This window comes from Meleagris gallopavo, chromosome 17, assembly GCF_000146605.3.
Source record: "Meleagris gallopavo isolate NT-WF06-2002-E0010 breed Aviagen turkey brand Nicholas breeding stock chromosome 17, Turkey_5.1, whole genome shotgun sequence".
Lineage (NCBI taxonomy): Eukaryota > Metazoa > Chordata > Aves > Galliformes > Phasianidae > Meleagris > Meleagris gallopavo.
The window spans coordinates 9,638,212-9,655,589 of record NC_015027.2 but is presented as its reverse complement, the minus strand read 5'-3'; the positions used below and the strand labels follow the sequence as shown (position 1 = coordinate 9,655,589).

General features: G+C 52.5%; 3 protein-coding genes across 8 annotated transcripts; 2 read left to right on the top strand and 1 right to left on the bottom strand.

Annotated features, from left to right (window-relative positions):
* The first annotated feature begins 6 nt into the window (after positions 1 to 6).
* On the top strand, positions 7 to 2,813 carry SLC35E4 (solute carrier family 35 member E4). Its single transcript, XM_019621138.2, has 2 exons — positions 7 to 131; positions 1,046 to 2,813. Exons 1-2 carry the CDS (start codon positions 11 to 13, stop codon positions 1,471 to 1,473), a joined length of 549 nt encoding a protein of 182 aa, XP_019476683.1. The 5' UTR covers positions 7 to 10; the 3' UTR covers positions 1,474 to 2,813.
* Positions 2,814 to 4,007: 1,194 nt separating this feature from the next.
* DUSP18 (dual specificity phosphatase 18) lies at positions 4,008 to 5,431 on the bottom strand. Of its 2 annotated transcripts, none has more exons than XM_003202820.4 (2): positions 5,228 to 5,311; positions 4,008 to 4,864 (listed from the first exon to the last, which is right to left on the bottom strand). In XM_003202820.4, the coding sequence occupies exon 2, from the start codon at positions 4,811 to 4,813 to the stop codon at positions 4,274 to 4,276; it is 540 nt and encodes a 179-aa protein (XP_003202868.2). In that variant the 5' UTR covers positions 4,814 to 4,864; positions 5,228 to 5,311; the 3' UTR covers positions 4,008 to 4,273. The 2 variants fall into 2 exon arrangements, with proteins under 2 accessions (XP_003202868.2, XP_019476682.1); XM_019621137.2 differs by having other exon boundaries at positions 4,009 to 4,864; positions 5,203 to 5,431.
* Positions 4,803 to 15,222, top strand: IQCD (IQ motif containing D). 5 transcript variants are annotated; one of them, XM_019621140.2, is made up of 9 exons: positions 5,368 to 5,458; positions 5,910 to 5,994; positions 7,084 to 7,199; positions 7,644 to 7,727; positions 7,861 to 7,928; positions 8,033 to 10,080; positions 11,164 to 11,397; positions 13,334 to 13,405; positions 14,608 to 15,222. In XM_019621140.2, exons 6-9 carry the CDS (start codon positions 9,469 to 9,471, stop codon positions 14,902 to 14,904), a joined length of 1,215 nt encoding a protein of 404 aa, XP_019476685.2. In that variant the 5' UTR covers positions 5,368 to 5,458; positions 5,910 to 5,994; positions 7,084 to 7,199; positions 7,644 to 7,727; positions 7,861 to 7,928; positions 8,033 to 9,468; the 3' UTR covers positions 14,905 to 15,222. The 5 variants fall into 5 exon arrangements, with proteins under 5 accessions (XP_031411869.1, XP_019476685.2, XP_031411866.1 ...); XM_031556006.1 differs by having other exon boundaries at positions 7,644 to 7,731; XM_031556007.1 differs by having other exon boundaries at positions 5,373 to 5,458; positions 5,889 to 5,994; positions 7,644 to 7,731.
* The last annotated feature ends 2,156 nt before the right edge of the window (positions 15,223 to 17,378 follow it).

The following is a 17,378-nucleotide window of genomic DNA, read 5'->3' as shown; positions in this document are numbered from 1 at the left end:
ATACGCGGCCATGGGACCGGTTTGCGCCGGGGCTGTGTGCAGCATCGCCGGAGGTGTCCGCTTCCACCAGCCCGGGGGCTGCGTCCTCCTGGCTGCCACCGTCCTGCGTGCCCTCAAGTCGCTGCAGCAGAGTAAGTGCCGCCTGTCTGCCCTCGGGATGTCCCGGTGATGCCGCACCAGGAATGTGCCAGCACTCGTGGCGCCGCAACCGTCATGGTGCTCTGGGCCCCAGGGATGCTCTTGGTGTCATCGCTGCTCCCTCTAGCTTTGGGGACATCCCTGTCCCAGCATCACCTCGTGGCCCTGCTGTCACCTCTTGACCTGCTGCCCGTCCCATGTCCTGTTCTGCCCCTTCCCCAGTGTCGCCCCACACCCAGCATCACTCCCTGCCCACCATGTCCCACTGTCACCTCGGTGTGACCACCTTGTTCCCCTGCCCTCTGCTCTGTGCCTGCTCCTGATCCCATCCTATCCCTGTCCCATCCCAATCCCAACCACCATCCCATCCCCACCCCTTTATCCTCATTCCCTGCATGTCCCCATGTGGAGCTGCACTGTCCCCACTCAGAGCCCCTGGCCATGGCCGGAGCAGTGGAGCCATTCAGGCCATGATGTCCTTGGCAGGCGGTGTGGAGGAGCACCCTGACCACACTGTTTTTTCGGAGGGCTGGGAGCATTTCCTCCACCCATGACTCACATGGGCATCACTGCTGTGGCCACAGCCCGTGACTCACAGGGCTGTAGGACAGGGATGGGGATGGAATGGGGTTTGGGAGGGGAACAGGGATGCGGATGGAGGTGGGATGACTTTGGGATTAGGATAGGGGTGGGGACAGGGTGGAATAGCTGGGAACTTATGTGTCACCTCTGGCCCCATCGTGGGCACTGTGGTGGAGATGAGAGCTGAGCATGTGCCAGCCCTGGACTCACTCACCCCCAATGCCATGGGATGTCGGGGTGGGCTGAGGGCAGCCCCTCTCCTAGTGATTTTTGGGCTGCTTTACCCCAGCAGGGGCTCTATCTAACTCTGCCCTGTCCCCCCCAGGCCTGCTGCTGCAGGAGGGCCGCCTGGACGCCGTGTCCCTGCTGTGCCTCACCGCCCTGCCCAGCTTCTGCCTGCTCTTTGGGGCAGCCGTGGCACTGGAGGTGGCCCCGGCGTGGCAGGGCGTGCTGCGCTACGACGGCTCGCTTTGGGGCTGCGTGCTGCTCAGCTGCCTGGGCTCCGTCCTCTACAACCTGGCCAGCTTCTGCGTCCTGTCCCTCACCTCCGCCCTCACCATCCATCTCCTGGGCAACATCACGGTGGTGGGCAACCTGCTGCTCTCCCGCCTGCTCTTCGGCAGCCGCCTGAGCGCGCTCAGCTACCTGGGCATCGCGCTGACGCTGGCTGGGATGTTCATGTACCAGCAGCCACAGCTCATTGCACGGCGCTGGGCCGTGTGGCTGCAGCACCGACCCCCCAGGCACCAGTAGGGATGGAGGTGGTGGGATTTGAGTGTGGCACAGCTCTGCGTGAGCTGGTGTGCAAGGCTCTGATTGCACGTCTGCGTGCTGCTGTGCTTGGCACCGAGAGCACAGGACTGTGCTGATTTGCACAGCTCTGCGTGCACTGGCGTGTGCGTGGCACTGTGTGCACAACGTATGCTGGAGTGCATCTGTGTGCTTGGCAGTGCGTGCACAAAACTGTGCTGATTTGCACAGCTCTGCGTGCACTGCTGTGCGTGGCACTGTGTGCACACGTACGTGCTGGGGTGCACAGCACTGTGTGTGTGCTGTGTGCGTGTGCAGGTGTGCAAGGCAGCGCGTCCATGTGTGAGTGCTGGTGTGTGTGGCACTGTTTGCACACGTGTATGCTGATGTGCGTGGCACTGTGCCCGCTGGTGTGTGTGGCAACATGCACATGTGTGTGCTGGTGTGCACAGCCCCTCTGTGCACATCTGTGCTGGTGTGCATGGCACGATATGCCCACAAGTATGCTGGTGTGCACAGCTTTGTGTCCTCATGCGGGTGCTGGTGTGCATAGCAATGTATGGACGTGCATGTTTGGTGTGCGCACTGTGCATGCACATATGTTGGTCCACGTGGCCATGTGCATGGTCTGTATGTGCGTGTTCTGGACATGCAAGTGTTTGTGTGCACAGCTCTGTGTATGGGGCACACGTGTGCTGCATGCTCTGCAGGTGTGAGTGTATCTATGCACGTGGCAGTGTGTGCAAGGAGTGTGTGAGTGCTGGGGGGTGAAGGTTCCACGTGTGCAAGCAGGTCTCATACATGTGGGCACGTGTGCTGCTGGGCAGTCTATGCGTGTGGGGTGTGTGTGCAGAGCATTTTGTGCAGGTGTGTGCTGGTGTGCACAGACTGTGTGTGCAAGTGGTGCTCCATGCACAGCTTTGTGCATGGGAGCATAAGCCTGTCAGTGCGTGCACAAGTGTCTGTGCACAAGTGTGTGTGCAGATCCTTACAGGTGGGGATGTGTGCACACGCTGCTGCACACAGGCTCAGTGTGTGCACAGATTCTGTGTGTGCCAGTGCATTTCCGTGTGTGTGCACATGTGCACATCACTACTGAGCTCTGCTGGGTGGAGTGAGCCTGGTGCATTGTGCACACAGCTCGTGCCCCCATGGCACAGAGGGCGTTGGACCCTCGGGGTGCTGTGTGCCACCTCAATGCTGGTGTCCCAGTGATGTCACCCTCCTGCTGTTGGTGATGGCACGGTGGGCATGTTGGACACTGCACACCCACGTGTATTCCTCAGGAGGTGCAGTGGCACTGGGACAGCTCTGAAATAAAGCTCTATTTTTGTCATACTCCATTCTTGGCTGCCATGACCTCGCACCCAGACCGGCTGAGCTCCTGCTTCCAGTGGGGGCTGTGACAAGAGACTTCAGCCTGAGCCACCTCACATGTGCTGGGGCTCCAGACTCAAATGCTGTCTTTCTTCCACCCGTTGGGATGGTGAGTCTTGAGGCTGCTTGCAGAAACACTCTGGGAACAGCTCCTTCCCAGCAGGGCCACCACGGTGCCACAGGAGCACTGCCACCAGTGCCAGCTTCCCCAGGGCACCTGGGCTGGAGTGGTGCCCATCCCACAAAGTGCCCAAGGGGCACTGAGCTATCAGAACCAGTCCATGCCCTTGCCAAGGGCTTGGCAGGCACAAGCTGTGCCCGTCCCTCTGCCTGTTTGCTTTTAAGGCTCAGATTTCAGAGGCTTTTCCATAGCAGGAAGGACGAGATGGCGTTTTGGGTTTCCTTCTGAAGGGCAAACCACACTGTGGACACCAGGAAAAGCCCCCGGCACAGCCTGGCACTCACACTGTCCCCTGCCAGGGGCTGGAGGAGCAGGACTGGGCCAGGATCCTACTGCACCATGCCTTTGCCTGGTTTGCCCTCTTTTTAACACTTTGTACTGCTGGTGGCTGTCCCTTCTCAGTATTTCAGGCCATGACCTCATCCTGCTGGCGTTCCTGATGCTGGGGTGTCCTGACACAGGCATGGGGCACCTCCTGACTCCATCCCTGCAGAAGACAGTGAGCTGCCATGCCTCCATGCCTTCTGACATCCCATGGCTCTTGTGTCCCCAGTGTGGGGACTTTACCATCTCTTCCAGCCTCATCTAACAATGCATTGAAATGTTCTGTACAGGGATTAGCTGCTGCCCCAGGGTAAGGCTGTGCTAGCAGAGAGGGATCTGCAGATGGGAGGCAGCAAGGACAAAGTCTGGCCGAGTAAATGCTGTCCCTCTGTCACATGCCAGGTGATGCTCCTGAAGCAGGGGGTGAGACCTCACCTGCACTGCTGCATCCAGGCCTGGAGAATCTGGTAGGGGAGGAAGAGGAGTCAGCAGCAAGGAGCAGGATGTCAGTAGGTCTCTCCCAGCACTGAGCTCTTCCTGTCCTCTTCCAGCCACAGCAGAAGCACAGATTTTAGTCTGCTATGTCAGGATCCAGAGTCATATCCCAATTAGAAAAACAAACCTTGGTACTGTTCTGAACACCCTGAGTCACAGCTGGATTTTGCCCTGTTTTATAAGCACAGTTTATGCTGAAATGAAACAACACCAGCACGTGACGAGTGGCTTCAGTATTGCCAACAGGACCACGGCATGAACGATGCTGTATGGCCTTACTTACAGCATGCCCCAGCCTCTGCTCACAGCCCAGTCCCTCCTCCTGTAGCTGCAGAGACTCCAACCACTGGCAGACAACGAGAGTTTATTTCAGAGCTCTGCTGCAACTCCGCCTTCTGCTTCCCCTGGTTCCCAGCTGGGCTACACTCAGAACATCATCATCCTAGCTTCCCTTTCATAAATATCAGGTATCATCCCAAAGGGTGAGTGGACCATGTGGACGGTGTTGATGCCGAACAGCAAATACTCGTAGTGGATGAGCTGCCGCCAGAAGCCGTTGTTGGGCCGGATGATGGGCCGGCACGAGCGGACCCAAGCGTGAGCGCTGGCCAGTGACATGGCGTGGTGCTTCATCAGGTAGGCTATGCAGATGGTGGCTGAGCGGCTCACCCCGGCTGCACAGTGCACGAGCGTGCGGCCCCCGCGCTCACCCACACTGCGGATCAAGTCGGCAACGGAGTTGAAGCAGGCAGAGATGCGGGCTGTGGGGATGTCGGCCACCGGGATGCGTAGGTACTCGATGCCGGGGTGGAACATGTTGGCCAACTCAAGGGAGACGTTGACGACGGTGGTGATGCGGTTGGCAGCCAGGAGTTGTGCGTTGCCCGCAGCCACGCCGTCGCTGAGGTAGAGACAGGGGGTGATGCGGGACAGCCTGTGCCTATGGAGGTGCAGCGCGGCTGTCATGGCCCGCGCCTTCGTCCAGCAGCAGCGCTGGCCACTGCTGCTCCTCCTTCCCTGGGAAACAAACAGCGTCGAGCGTAAGTGTAAAGATGGCCGCACACGGAGCATAGGCTGAAGGGGACCTTAAAGATCATCTAGGTGCAACCTCCCTGCAGTGGGCTGGTTGCCAGCCATTAGATGACGCTGCCTAGAGCCCCATCCAACCTGCCCTTGAATGCCTCCAGGAGCGGGGCATCCACAACTTCTCTGGGCAGCTGTTCCACCACAGACAATTTCTCCCCTCATCCTTGGGCATAACCAACCCACATGGATGCTTCTCGCTGCCATCATTAAGGAGGTTTTGCCTCATTTTTGAGCCCAGCCCCCAATATGGCTCACAGTGGGAACACTACCATGAGTACATGGAGCAGGACTAGCCTGAGCCGGGACATGGCCAGCCCTGTCTCCAGTGTCCTGTGTCGTGTTCCCTGTTCTCTGTCACCTGCCAGCCCCACACTGCAGTGGCTGGGCCGTATTCCCCACTCCACTGATTCCATGGTAGCGCTGCATGCACAATGGGGGGCGTGGGGCCATGGAGGAGCTGGGTGGTGTGCGGCCCCGTGTCACCTTCTTCCCACCGCCCGAGAGCAGGGAGCCCACCAGGGCCTGGTGAGGGGCTGTGGGACCCCTCATACTGCTCTGGGGGTGACAGGACTCCTCGCACTAGTATGGGGCTGTGGGACCCTCTCAAAATTGCTGGGGGCTGTGGGGCTCCTTCATGCCATTGCGGGATTGGTGGGACCCTTCACACCAATACAGGGATGGGGGGACTGCCTCATACTGTTCTAGAGGTGGTGGGATCTCCTCATATAGCTTGGGGGCTTAGAACACACTGATCTGGGGCTGTGGAACCCCTCACACTAGTATGGGGATGGTGGGATCCCTCACAACATCATGTGGATTGTGGGACTCCTCACACCAGATCAGAGACGGTGGGACCCCTTATACAACCACACCAGGTCCCCATGCACCCCAAAAAAGGCATTGCTCGTACCCCACTCTGTGTGACCTGCTCACAAATCACCCGATCTCAAAGCAGCTGTGTGGATTTTGACATCAGGGTGGGTGACCATGAGCTCTGCAGCTCCCTGTCCCGATCAGCCAGCCGCTCCAGCCACCATACCCTGCTGCTCCTGGAGAAGAAGGTGACAACCTCCCTCCCCTGGGCTGCCATCCTGCCAGCATAGGGGAGGGTTTGCTCTGCTCTCTGCTGTATTTTGGAGGCTGTGTTTTGGAAAAAAAGGAGGGAGTTCCTCTGGCAGCAAGAGCCACAGATGACGAATGGCTGAAGAATGTCTTGTGCAAACGCTTTGCTCCCAGTTCCTCAGAAACCTGAAATCATCACTTCAGCCCTTAAATCTTCAGCCTGCCAGGTCTAAATGCAGATGCCAAGGGCTTTACTCTGCTTTGGGGCTCTGCGCAGCAGAGAGGGAAACAAATGCTGGAGTGGTCAGACCCAACCTGCCCTTAGATGTCATTCCTAAAATAGCCCTGCAATGAGACATGGGCGACATGTTGACACCTGTCCTCCCAGGAATGGGAACGAGCCAAAGGTTTTACAACATCTCAGCTGCCTGATTGCCCCTTTAGGGCCTCAGGCTTTGAGCAGTAACGAGTTTGAGAGCCATGGCAGGTGAGACGCCCTCTCCTGCAGGAAGTGGGGATGCCAGGTGAAGTCTGGAATTACGATTTAGGATGTCATCAGGCAGAGCTGGACACTGCCACGTCGAGGATCCTCATCAGCAGCCTCGCAGGAGGGAGCTGAGATGTCTTTTCCTCTGTTCACCATTCCCTCATTCCTGAACCAGGGCTGACGGTCACCTGTGTGCTCTGTGCCCAACAGAACACGCAGTGTTATGGGTTTGAAGGAGTTGGGGCAGCACAGCTGCTGTCAGTGAATTAGCACCAGTGTATCAGCAAAACCAGTGCTGCTCTGGTAGCTGGGCAGCTCCTGCAGCGTGGCACTGAGGGACATGGTGGGGATGGATTGGGGTTGGACTTGGTGATCTTGGAGGTCTTTTCCAACCTTAATGATCCTATGATTCCATTTTTTATTTTTACTTTTTCATCAGATCAATGTTTAAAGTGATATTTATGGATTTTGGAGCTTCTTTGGAGCTTTGAGGTCACCTTTGTGGCAGGATGTCTTCTTTCACAGAGACAAGCATCACTTTTAAGATCTTTATGTTGAAGTTAGGATAGAGGTATAAGGTCTTACGTTTGCTTTTTTAAAGGTAAAGCACTTGGAAGAAGCCAAAAAGAAGATTGAACGTTACCACCAACAGTTGAAGCAACAATTTGTGAAAGAACAGGAGAGAAAAACAGCACGGTGGAAGAAGGCATCAGAAAGGTTTGAAAAATCCCTGGAGGTGTTCAGCCGCAGAGGTAGAAAGCCATCTGCCCCTGCTGCTGCGGGCAGGCTGCAAGCAAAGGGACGCGGGCACAGCGCTGCTGAGCGAGAAGGGATTGGGAAAAACATCTAGAGAGCTCCTCCCGCAGGCTGTGCCGAACTGACTGCTGTGTTTCTCAGCTACTTGCTTGGATTTTCAGCTCGTCCTTCCTGAGAGTCAGTGCTCAGCCTGCTACAGCAATAAACAGCACCATCCCTCGCCGTCGGGTGCTACTCCTTTTATATAGATGAGGCTGATGCGGGGGCATGGGCTGGGCAGCCGCACAGCTGTAAGAGGAAAATGCCCTTCCAAAGGACTGCTTTCCTCTGAGGCGATAGAAAAGTAATGTAAAGCCACTAGAAGAATTTTTGGGATGGCTTGGTCTCTCTTTCCTGTGCCTTTAGAGAGGATCCAAAACACGTGTCGTGGCTGCTTGGATCAGAGAGCCAGAGGGTGCAAACAAACCCCCCACTGGAAAAAGAAGAAAGGTTGGTAAGTTAAGGCACTAGATAGGAAAAAACAAGGAATGAGGTATTGAAGGAGAATGCCTCAAGGTGCAGAAGCAGGTGCAGAAGATCAAGTAGAATTTATTGACTTTCCTCTGTCCTTATCCCAAACCAGGGATATTCAGAGTAATGGTAGAATCCCCAGGATGGAGTTCAGCTTATGGACAAACCACAGCACTGAAGGTATTTACCCTGATTCCCCACCCTGCTTGCTGCAGTGCTGCAGCATAGAGTATATTCTGCTTTTCCTCAAAAGAGATTCATAGACTCGTTTTTAAAATCCTCAGCATCAGGACAGCGCACCTGGATGGATTGGACATAATAAATTTCTTCTTTCATGCTGGCACTGGGGACAGGCTGGTGTCTGCCTACATCAATTGGCTTGAGTGGCTCTATAAAGAAAGCAGCATGGTGAAAAATATGGAAGTGCTAACAAGCAGCAGAGTTTTGGAGGAGCCTGGGGGCTGTTAGACGGGGCGGCCTCTGCTGGCTGCCCCGGGTCTTCCTTGTTGGAAAACACTGGGAGAAACGGGCAAGTTTAACACTGAGCGTGGGCTTCTGAGTTTGGTCCAGACACCAGATTCGTGTGGTCAAATCGTGCTGGCGCTGCACCCTTTGGCACGCCGGGTCCGGGTGCTGGCTGATTCCCAGACCTGGCCGTGCACGGGCTGCTGGCAAGGCTTTCCGCTGATCAAATTCAGGTGCTCTGATCTCAGTGCCCCGACACCTCCGGGGAGTTCTGCTGCCTGCAGCCGACTGCAGAGGGTGCTGGTGGCTGAGACTGGAACCGAGGGCAGGATAAATCCCAACAGCAGCCAGCACTGCCATCCGGCCCAGCATCCAGCTCCCACCGTACCAGCAAGCAGCCAGAGATGTGCGCGATGCCTTCCATCACCGAAGGGGCTGCAGGGACAGAAGGTGCAGCGTTACTCAGACGAGCCGCTCCTGCCCAAGGCCCCACGTGGGCAATAGCGGGTGTGCACAGGCTGACAGCTGGGAGCCACTTGGTTCATAGAACCGTAGGCCGGAAAAGACCGCTAAGATCATGTAGTCTGACTGCTGACCGAGCCCCGCCACGTCCCTCAGTGCCACATCTCCATGCTTCTCGAAACCCGCCACAAACAGCGACTTCAGCCATTCCGCCTTCGTGCCTGAACCCACCCGCTGCCACCGCCCCAAAATGGCCGCCCAGCTACGTCACGGCCTCTCCTCGCTTTCCATTGGACAGTAGCGCTGCCCGTCAAACGAGCGAAGACGCTGAGTGGTTCCAGGGTGTCAGGAAAGAGCCCGCCCCCGCGCGCGGGTCGCCTAGCGACCGGGGGACGCCGGCGGCAGTGCGGTCCGATCGGCGGTGAGCGAACCGCTGCGAGAGCGCGGCTCCGTACCGCGATTCTGTCGGCCTGCTCGAGAAATTGCAGAGCTGCAGTCTGATCTCCGCCTCAGCTGCTGTTTAGGAGCTGGGAGCTCCCGTCGCACCGGCTTGAAAGCCAGGAGCCCCTTGCTGCCCTCCCACGGCTGCGCTCACGGCCGGGGCTGCTTGACAGCCTGCTGGGGCAGCGGTCAGCCCTGCCTTGGTGGTCTTACACCGAGGGCCTGTGTAGGAGATGCTTCGTCTCTTCTAGACCTGAAAACAATGAAGTCCCAAGTGTTGAATGGGAGTTGTGTTCCAGCCGTGCTCTGAGTATCAGTGCAGGACACAAAGGGAAGAAAGAAATTCCTGGTAATGGGCTCAGAGGCTGCAGAGAAGGCAGTGATCGCAGCAGATGCCGTGAAGGTGTTAGATCTGCGCTGGTTGAAACCTAATAGCATTGAGACAGAAAGAATCCTATCTGTCTTGGATGAGACGATTGCCAAGCTGGAGCTGAGCTCCTTGATCCCATGTATTATTGGCTCTCTGGACAGGTTTGCTGATCTGCTGGGACCTGAGATCGCAGCCAACCTGATGGAGTACCAGAAGCTCTCAAAGCAAATGGAGCAGCTGCTTGTCGCTGCTGAAGAAGAGGGCACCACAAATCAAAGGGGCTCTCTCCACTTGCTGGAACAACATCTGAAATGTTCTGTTAGAAATATCCTGAGACTCTTGTTGGCCATCCCTTCACTTTGTCAGGCTCTGAAATACGAAGTTTGGGCAAGAGAGCCAGCAACCGAAGCATTTATCAAAGCCTTTGGGGAGTTCAGGAATTTTATGCTTGAGCGACTCCTGACTAGTCCTGCAGAGGAGGAAGAAACGGTTCGGCTCATGGAAGACATCTCCCTCCGGATCAACAAAAACACTGAAACAATCACAGCTTTGCAGGCAGAACTGGCAGCAGCAATCAGGACCCGAGATGAGGAGGTACGACAGTGTGAGAATGTTTTCTGACAAAGGGTCACTGAAGCAAAACTTCAGTAAGCTGAAAAACAATTCCTTTCTTGCAGGTCCTAAAGAGGAGGTTCCAGAAATGATTTCTAAATTGGATTCTAAATATAATTTGAAAATGTTTATTGAATGCTTCATGTTTAAACTTGGCGTGTTTTGAACTTCACAAGCCAACTTCAGTGGCCAAGTTACTGAGCTTAAAAAGGAGCTGCAGGACAGGCACAGATTACTGCAGTAGTCTTTCAGCAGTACTACAGTGTCAGCTGCCAGGGAGAGACTCCATTCACTGCTGATGAAATGATGGAAAGTCATTCCAGGGAGAGATTGTTCTGATTCAAATCTATTTTTTCTTGCCAGCTCTGCCTTCACTCTTAAAACTAATATTTCTGAGGCTTCCAACTCTAATACTAGCTACCTTGGAGCATTTATAATTAAGGTGTGATGAGATAATTTATTTTCTTTTTTTCTTTTTTTTCTTTTTTTTTTCCCAGTGAAGGCAGCTGAGGTATGGATTAGCTAATGGGCATTTCCCAGGCTCTTTTCGTGAGTCCGTGGGCTGAGCCAGAATTCAAGCCCTGGACTCCTGACAAGCAATCCCTTGTTTTATGTGTGTGCTTGTCTTCTTTCTGCAGGAGAGGTCAGAAGGGAAGGTTTTGTCTCAGGCTCACTGCTCTGAATGGTTCTGATGGAGACGAGGGCCTGCTTTCCCCATTCCCTACCACTCCTTGGAGATCTGTGAATTGAGACACATGAGATTTTTATGTGTAGTTTGGCAGCTTGTCAGTGCATAACAAGCAAGTGTGTTTCACTGCTCCCAGCTGAGGATCTCTCTTAGAGGCAGCCCTCTGAGCTGCGTCCCCCAGGCAGTCACTCCAAGCCTTACCTGAAACCAAAGGGATGATCTGGGCTCTTCTAGAGATACGGCAGGCTTCTTCAGCCTGCAGTGTCAGTGAGTCTGACATTCACCCCCACCTTTGCAACTGTGTCTTTCTTCTCCTGACCACTTTATGCTTCACTTGCACACCCTGATGACATTTCCTTCTGGTTTTCTGGGTCTAGATTCAGAACAAAGACAATATGATCAAAGATCTCAGAAACAGCATGGAAGTTCTAGATGAATGCTGCAAGAACAACATCCTGCAGGTCAAGCGGGAAGGTGAAAAACAGCAAAAAGAGGAGCTGCGAGCTTCCCAGGCCAGGTGTGCCAGGCTACAGCAGGACATTCAGCAGCTAGAAGCACAGCTCAATAAGCAGGTGCTGGAGCATCGAGCATCCGAGTTGGCTCTCAGAAAGGTAAATGGTAAAACCAGCTGCCAGCTCTGGCTGCAAGTGATTATTTTGTTCCTGCCATTTCCTGGATGCACACGCTGTTTGTCAGAGTGTACCTGTGCTGTCCTCGTGCTCTGCTGATTGCAGCAAAAAGCAAGCCTGCAGTGCTGCTGAGAAGTAGCTTGCTCACTGTTCCTCCTCTTGTTCCCTGACCTAGCTCTGGAAACTCCCCTGAATATTGCTGTGACACTGCACGACGGAGAGGTTGTGCTCTAGTCAGAGTTCAGAGGCTGGGCAGTTGACAAAGCATCAGATGCAGGTTAGAACCACTGTTCAAAATCCTCGCTATCCAGCTGCACCTCCTTTAATGCAGTGGCTCTTTTTTTTTTTTTTGTTGAGGCAGCCAGGCTGTTGCAGTGATCGTTGTGAGGAGTTACTCAGCTCATGCAGAGAGATTTACTGACCAGAGATTCTCCTTTCCCTTTCCTTGTCATGTGCTGTACCCCTGAATGGCCTGAAATTAACTTTGTCGTGCCAATAGCTGAGAAGTGCCTCATCTGACCTCCTATGATGGCTTGGAAGCCCATGTCATACCGGTGTCATACAGGAAATCATGTGGCTTGTGGCGGGCTCTGGCTGATCTTTCTCTCACAGAGTACAAATACAGCATACTTGCTTATAGTACAGGGTTAGGCCGCTGTTAAACTGTCTTACACCTAGAAATACCTCTTAGTTTTAAGGGGCTCCATATTTGTAGGGCTTTCATGTCTACCATTTCTCTATTACTTCAGTTCTAGGGTGGTTGCCCTGGTTTGTTGATGACTTGGCTCATTCCATGAGCGGTTTTCATTTCCTACACACCTTTCTGATGGGTTTCAATCCTCAGCCCTCATCCAGCTCCGTGCTATAGAGCAAATAAGGTGCTTCTGGACTCAGGCAATGGAGGTCTGTTCCATAAGAATCTCCAAACCAGGAGCAAAATATAGGTCAGCTGAAGCAAGCTTGCCACAGGGAGGAGATATTATACTCAAATATAATGATGCTAGAGCTCAAAGCTATGATGCTGTTTTCTAACTCGGGATTTCACACAGAATCATAGAATCACAGGGATTGGAAGGGATCTCTAGAGGTCATCTAATCCAACCCCACTGCTAAAGCAGGTTCCCTACAGCAGGAACAGGAAAACATCCAGGTGGGTTTTGAGTATCTCCAGAGGAGGAGATTCTGCCACCTCTGGGAAGCTTGTTCCAGAGCTGTGTCACCCTCAAAATCCAGACGTCCTTTCCCATGTTCCAGTTTGTGTCCATTGCCCCTTGTTCAGTCACTGGGCACCACCAAAAAGTGCCCTGGCCCCATCCTCTTGGCATCACCCCTGAGATATTTATAGGCATTGGTAAGACCCCTCTCAGTCTTCTCTTCTCCAGAGCTCTCAGCCTTTCCACATAAGGGAGATACTCCATGCTTCTCATCATTTTCGTGGCCCTCTGCTGGATTCTCTCCAGCAGTTCCATGTCTGCCTCGAAGTGGTGAACCCAGAACTGGACACAGTGCTCCAGATGTGGCCTCCCCAGGGCAGAGCAGAGGGGAGGAAAACCTCCCTTGACCTGCCGGCTACATTCTTTGTAATGTACTTTTAGATACCATTGGCCTTCTTGGCTCCCAGGCACACTGCTGGCTTGTGGTCACCCTGCTGTTCACTAGGAACTCAGGTCCTTCTCTGCACAGCTCCTTTCCAGCAGCTCAGCCTCTAACCTGTACTGATGTGCACAGTTATTCCTCCCTGGGTGTAGGATTCTGCACTTTCCCTTGTTGAACCTCATCGGATTCCTCTCTGCCCAACTCTCAGCCTGTCCAAGTCTGGCTGAAGGCAGCATAGCTTTGTGGTGTGTCAGCCACTCCTCCCAGCTTTGTATCATGAAGCTTCAAGTGCTTGCAAGTAACCTATCTTGTTTTGTTTCAGAGAAAATGCAGAATGGAGACGGAAATTCTGAACTGGGTCCAGGCATATGATGCAGACATGGCAGAAAAACAGGTATCCTCTCGAAAGCATTTTGCTCTGCCTTGAGCTGACACATTTTGGTAGATCCCTATTAAATGGACATTTGGCTCTCACACAGGAGCTGTGAGGGGCATGCTTCTCCATCCAGTAGACGTACAGGCACTAGAAAGTATAATTGTCCTAACTTTGTGTGGCAAAGTTCTCTGCTGCTTTTATTTTAGAAAAGGTTGCATCCGATGCTGAATCCTGCAGAATCTGGGTGAAGATGAAGTGCCACGTTCTGTCAGTCAAGTCCTCCTGCTGTTAGGGAACAGGGCTTTCACTTTTGCTTCAATTCTCAGTTCTGTTGGCCCTGTCTGGAATCCAAATCATGCTTCTATATCCTCTATCCCCCTCAAGAGATGTCAATCAAGTGCTAACAAACTTTACAGCCTGCATGACACTGTCTTGGCATCCATGTTAACCACAGCAGGCTGAGAAGTGTGTCAGCAGTCCCTAACCTCACCTCTGAGATGGCCTGAGTTACTTTCATGTACCTGGCCTTTTCACGGAGATGAATGAAAGCTACTGGATTATTGGCAAAGTAAAATGTAGAGAGGGGTCTAGGATCTGTATGCTCATTCTTAGAAATGATCCTATGATTCTTCCCTTGTCAAGTGTTTAGTAATGTCCAAAGGTTTTCTGTCTGCTGACTGGCTGGAGCATGATGTCCCAGCAGATTTGGGGCAGAAACTGCTAAGACATACATCCACATTGCTGGTTCCTGTAACCTTCCGCTTGGCATGGCTTGCTAAAGGAAAGGAATAAACTACTGCTGAGTTCTGCAGTACAGTTAAACCATTAAAACCCCTGTCCTTGGCGTTTTGCAGGCTGACACAAATCTTTCTTTTCAGTGGAACATTTTTTTGCCCAGAGCATATGCAGGAGGGGCTCTGACCTGTGGCTCTGTCAGGCTCCCAGCTAAGGATGGATGCTGTCTGCAATGCAGGGAGAATTAGGAGAGTATTTTTTCCAGAGGAGCATGAAGACATTAGGACCTGGCTTCTCTTGAAATTCCGTGGGTACTGGGAACATGCCTCCTTTTCAGTCCCTTTGGAAAGGTTCAGCTCAGCTCCCGTTCCAGGTCTGCCTGGATTTGGGAAGGGTAAAAGAATCCTTACCTAGGGATGTATAGAGAGAAGCTGCTGATTGCCCTCAATAATGCTGTAGCTGGTATTTATCTATTATCTTGGCAGGCTGAGTTTGAGGAGGTTCATGCTGCCTACACCAAGGAGAAGGCCGAGCTGTCCCTGCTGATGGAGAAACATGCTGTGCTTCTCCAGGAGTATTCCCAGATTGAGGAAGAGCGCAGGATAAACGAGGAGAAGAAGAAGCAGGCTTTGGAGAAATTGGCTGTCATGACCCTCGCTGCCACCCGCATCCAGGCCTTCTGGAGAGGCTACTTGATCCGGTCTACCTTCAAGCCGAAAAAAAAGAAGAAGGGCAAGGGCAAAGGCAAAGGCAAGGGCAAAGATAAGAAGGAAAAGAAATAATCACAACATCTATTTTCTCTCCTGCCAAAGTAGCTGACTTCTCTGAGATAAAGCACTTCCAGATAAAAGCATTAGGGTTGAAATAGCATTTGCAGTAAGGCCCAAACAGTCCAGGCCTCACATAGATTGAGTATAACAAAGTATTGGCATGAAGACATGTCTCACTGTTTTAGGTTTAGCTTTGCTAGCTCTAAAAGATGGAGGAGGTCTTCTGGTGAAGGGACTGGGCTAAGTGTACCAAACGCAGGCTTCTCTCCAATTCTGTTGTTACTGAAGGTGGGAATAAAATCATTCCTGGGGGTAGGATGAAGTTCTTCATCTGGCTTGGTTTCTCTTTGTGTGCATTTGAGAGAATGTTTCCCTTTCCACATGAGGAAGCTGCAGGATCCACAAGATCCACAAGAGAACTGACACAACAGTGCCAGTTTCAACAACATGCTTCTCCTTGGATTCTCCAAGTGTTCAATCCCCTGTGAGCAGACTGTAGTCTTTCCCTTTCACAGAGGCATGAGTCAAATATATTTAATTTTTCCCTGCCTCTCATTTTCAGTAGCCATGTAGCAACTTCATACCAGAGTTCTTCAATTCTCTGCCCCTTAGAGCTGAAATTGGTCATGGATACAATTACACAGAGCATTATGTCTTACATGTTTCATTTTCTTGGTGGAACTAGGCTGTTAATGTTACCAGTATGGCACTTCCACTCACATTTTCTTTGCATTTAACAAGTCCAGGAACTAACAGCATTTGACATTTTTGCATTCCCTGATTTTGGAGTTTCTTCACTGCAGTTTCTTCACCCAGGACAGTGCAGTGATGCTGGGTGCAAATTCCCAACAGCCACCAGTCCTTTGCTCCCTCTTTACCTCTGGTCATAAATGGATATCTAGAGCAAATGGGTCATGATGCCATGAAACTGAGGCAGAGAGGGACCATTTTGCTAAGGACAAGAGTCCATGGAGATGTTCAAGGCCCTGCCAGATTTTCCTGGATTGTTTATTTGCTTAAAAGTATGGGGTCACTGTGACATATCCTCAACGTGTTCAATACAAATCACAAGATTTTTGCCATCTTGTGTGCAGTTCTGTGCAGGTTGCCAAGCACATCCTGAAGTCACTCAGGCTTGGACTCAAGGATGTGACAGGCAGGATCAGGTCAGACTCCTCTCTACTCAGGCATGATCTAAGGATGTTTCTTCACTTCTTTGCAGCCACAAGAGATTCTAAGCTCTGTGGAGACTTTCAGAAGTTTGTACCCATGTGAGTAGTATATCAAGAGGGATGTTTCATCTCTAGAGAGGGTTTGATTTTACAAACACCAACAGCTGTTGAGATCCTGGCCAAAAAAAAAAAAAAAAGGGAACATGCTTTTTTTAAACTTTCAGCAGAGGACACTGTGTTGTAGGGGCTGATTTTGATGTCTTCCAGTCTGAGTTTGTTTAAAGCCTCCAGAGGTTACCTGCAGTGTATGGGAACTGTTGAATGGCCTGGAGCACTGATGGAGCACCTGGGGAAAGGACCCATCAGCCCTGGGAGCACAGGTGAAGGCAATTCAGCTGTGTGATAGGAAGGGATGGAGCCTGGCTGCACCTCTCTTAGACCTCATTTGAGGGCTGGCTGCCGCTGGGGAAGGATTTTTTCTGGAGATCTTTCCTTGGTGGAGCTTTCCCCTGGAATCTTCTGATACAGGTGAGCAGCCTTCTTCTTTATAGCACCTTTCTATTGTGCCAGTCCTTTTGTTATCACACCTCTGTTGTAACGCCTTTATAGTCCATATTTCTCTCAGACCGCTTTTGGATAGCAGGCATGCCCTTATGAACTGTCTCAGTTTCTGCTAGTGCTATTGAGGCTGTCTTTCAGGGCTCTGATGGGAGGAAGCATTCAACCAGATTCAGGAGAGCAGTGAAGCTGTGTGCAGAGTCTGGCTTCATCCTTTTTTCACCCTAGGAGCTGCCTGGTCCAGATCCTCAGGCTCTAAGCTAAATGTTCTCACAGGAGATGCCCCAAGGCCGATGTCAGGGGTCAGGTAAGGCACTTCTTCCATTCTGCTCCAGGTGACTGAGCCCAGCTTCTAACAGCCCTCGTTCATGGGACTTCATTCCTGCAAAATGCCAGAGGTGCAGGTGATCAGCGAGCTGTGATGTGATTAGTGGGATAAGAGCAGATTAGCCAGATCAGGAGAAGGAGATCACTGCCTCTGGGAGGGAGGAGGCACAGAGGAGAGGGCTGTTGGGGTGACAAAGATCCTTGTGGTGCTTCATTGGGCGCTGTGTGGAGAATAGGGGACCTGGAGACAAGGGGCTGCTGCTGCCTGGTCCAGCACCATGAGGAATGAGATCCTGGGCATTCTGACCTGGTGTGGGGCTCGGGGGGCGTAAGTCTCCTTCTAACACAAACTGCGCTGTGATTCTGCAGTTCTGTGACTCTAAGAAAGGCCCCGGTGCTGAGGGGGCGCGCGGGGCCGCAAAATGGCGG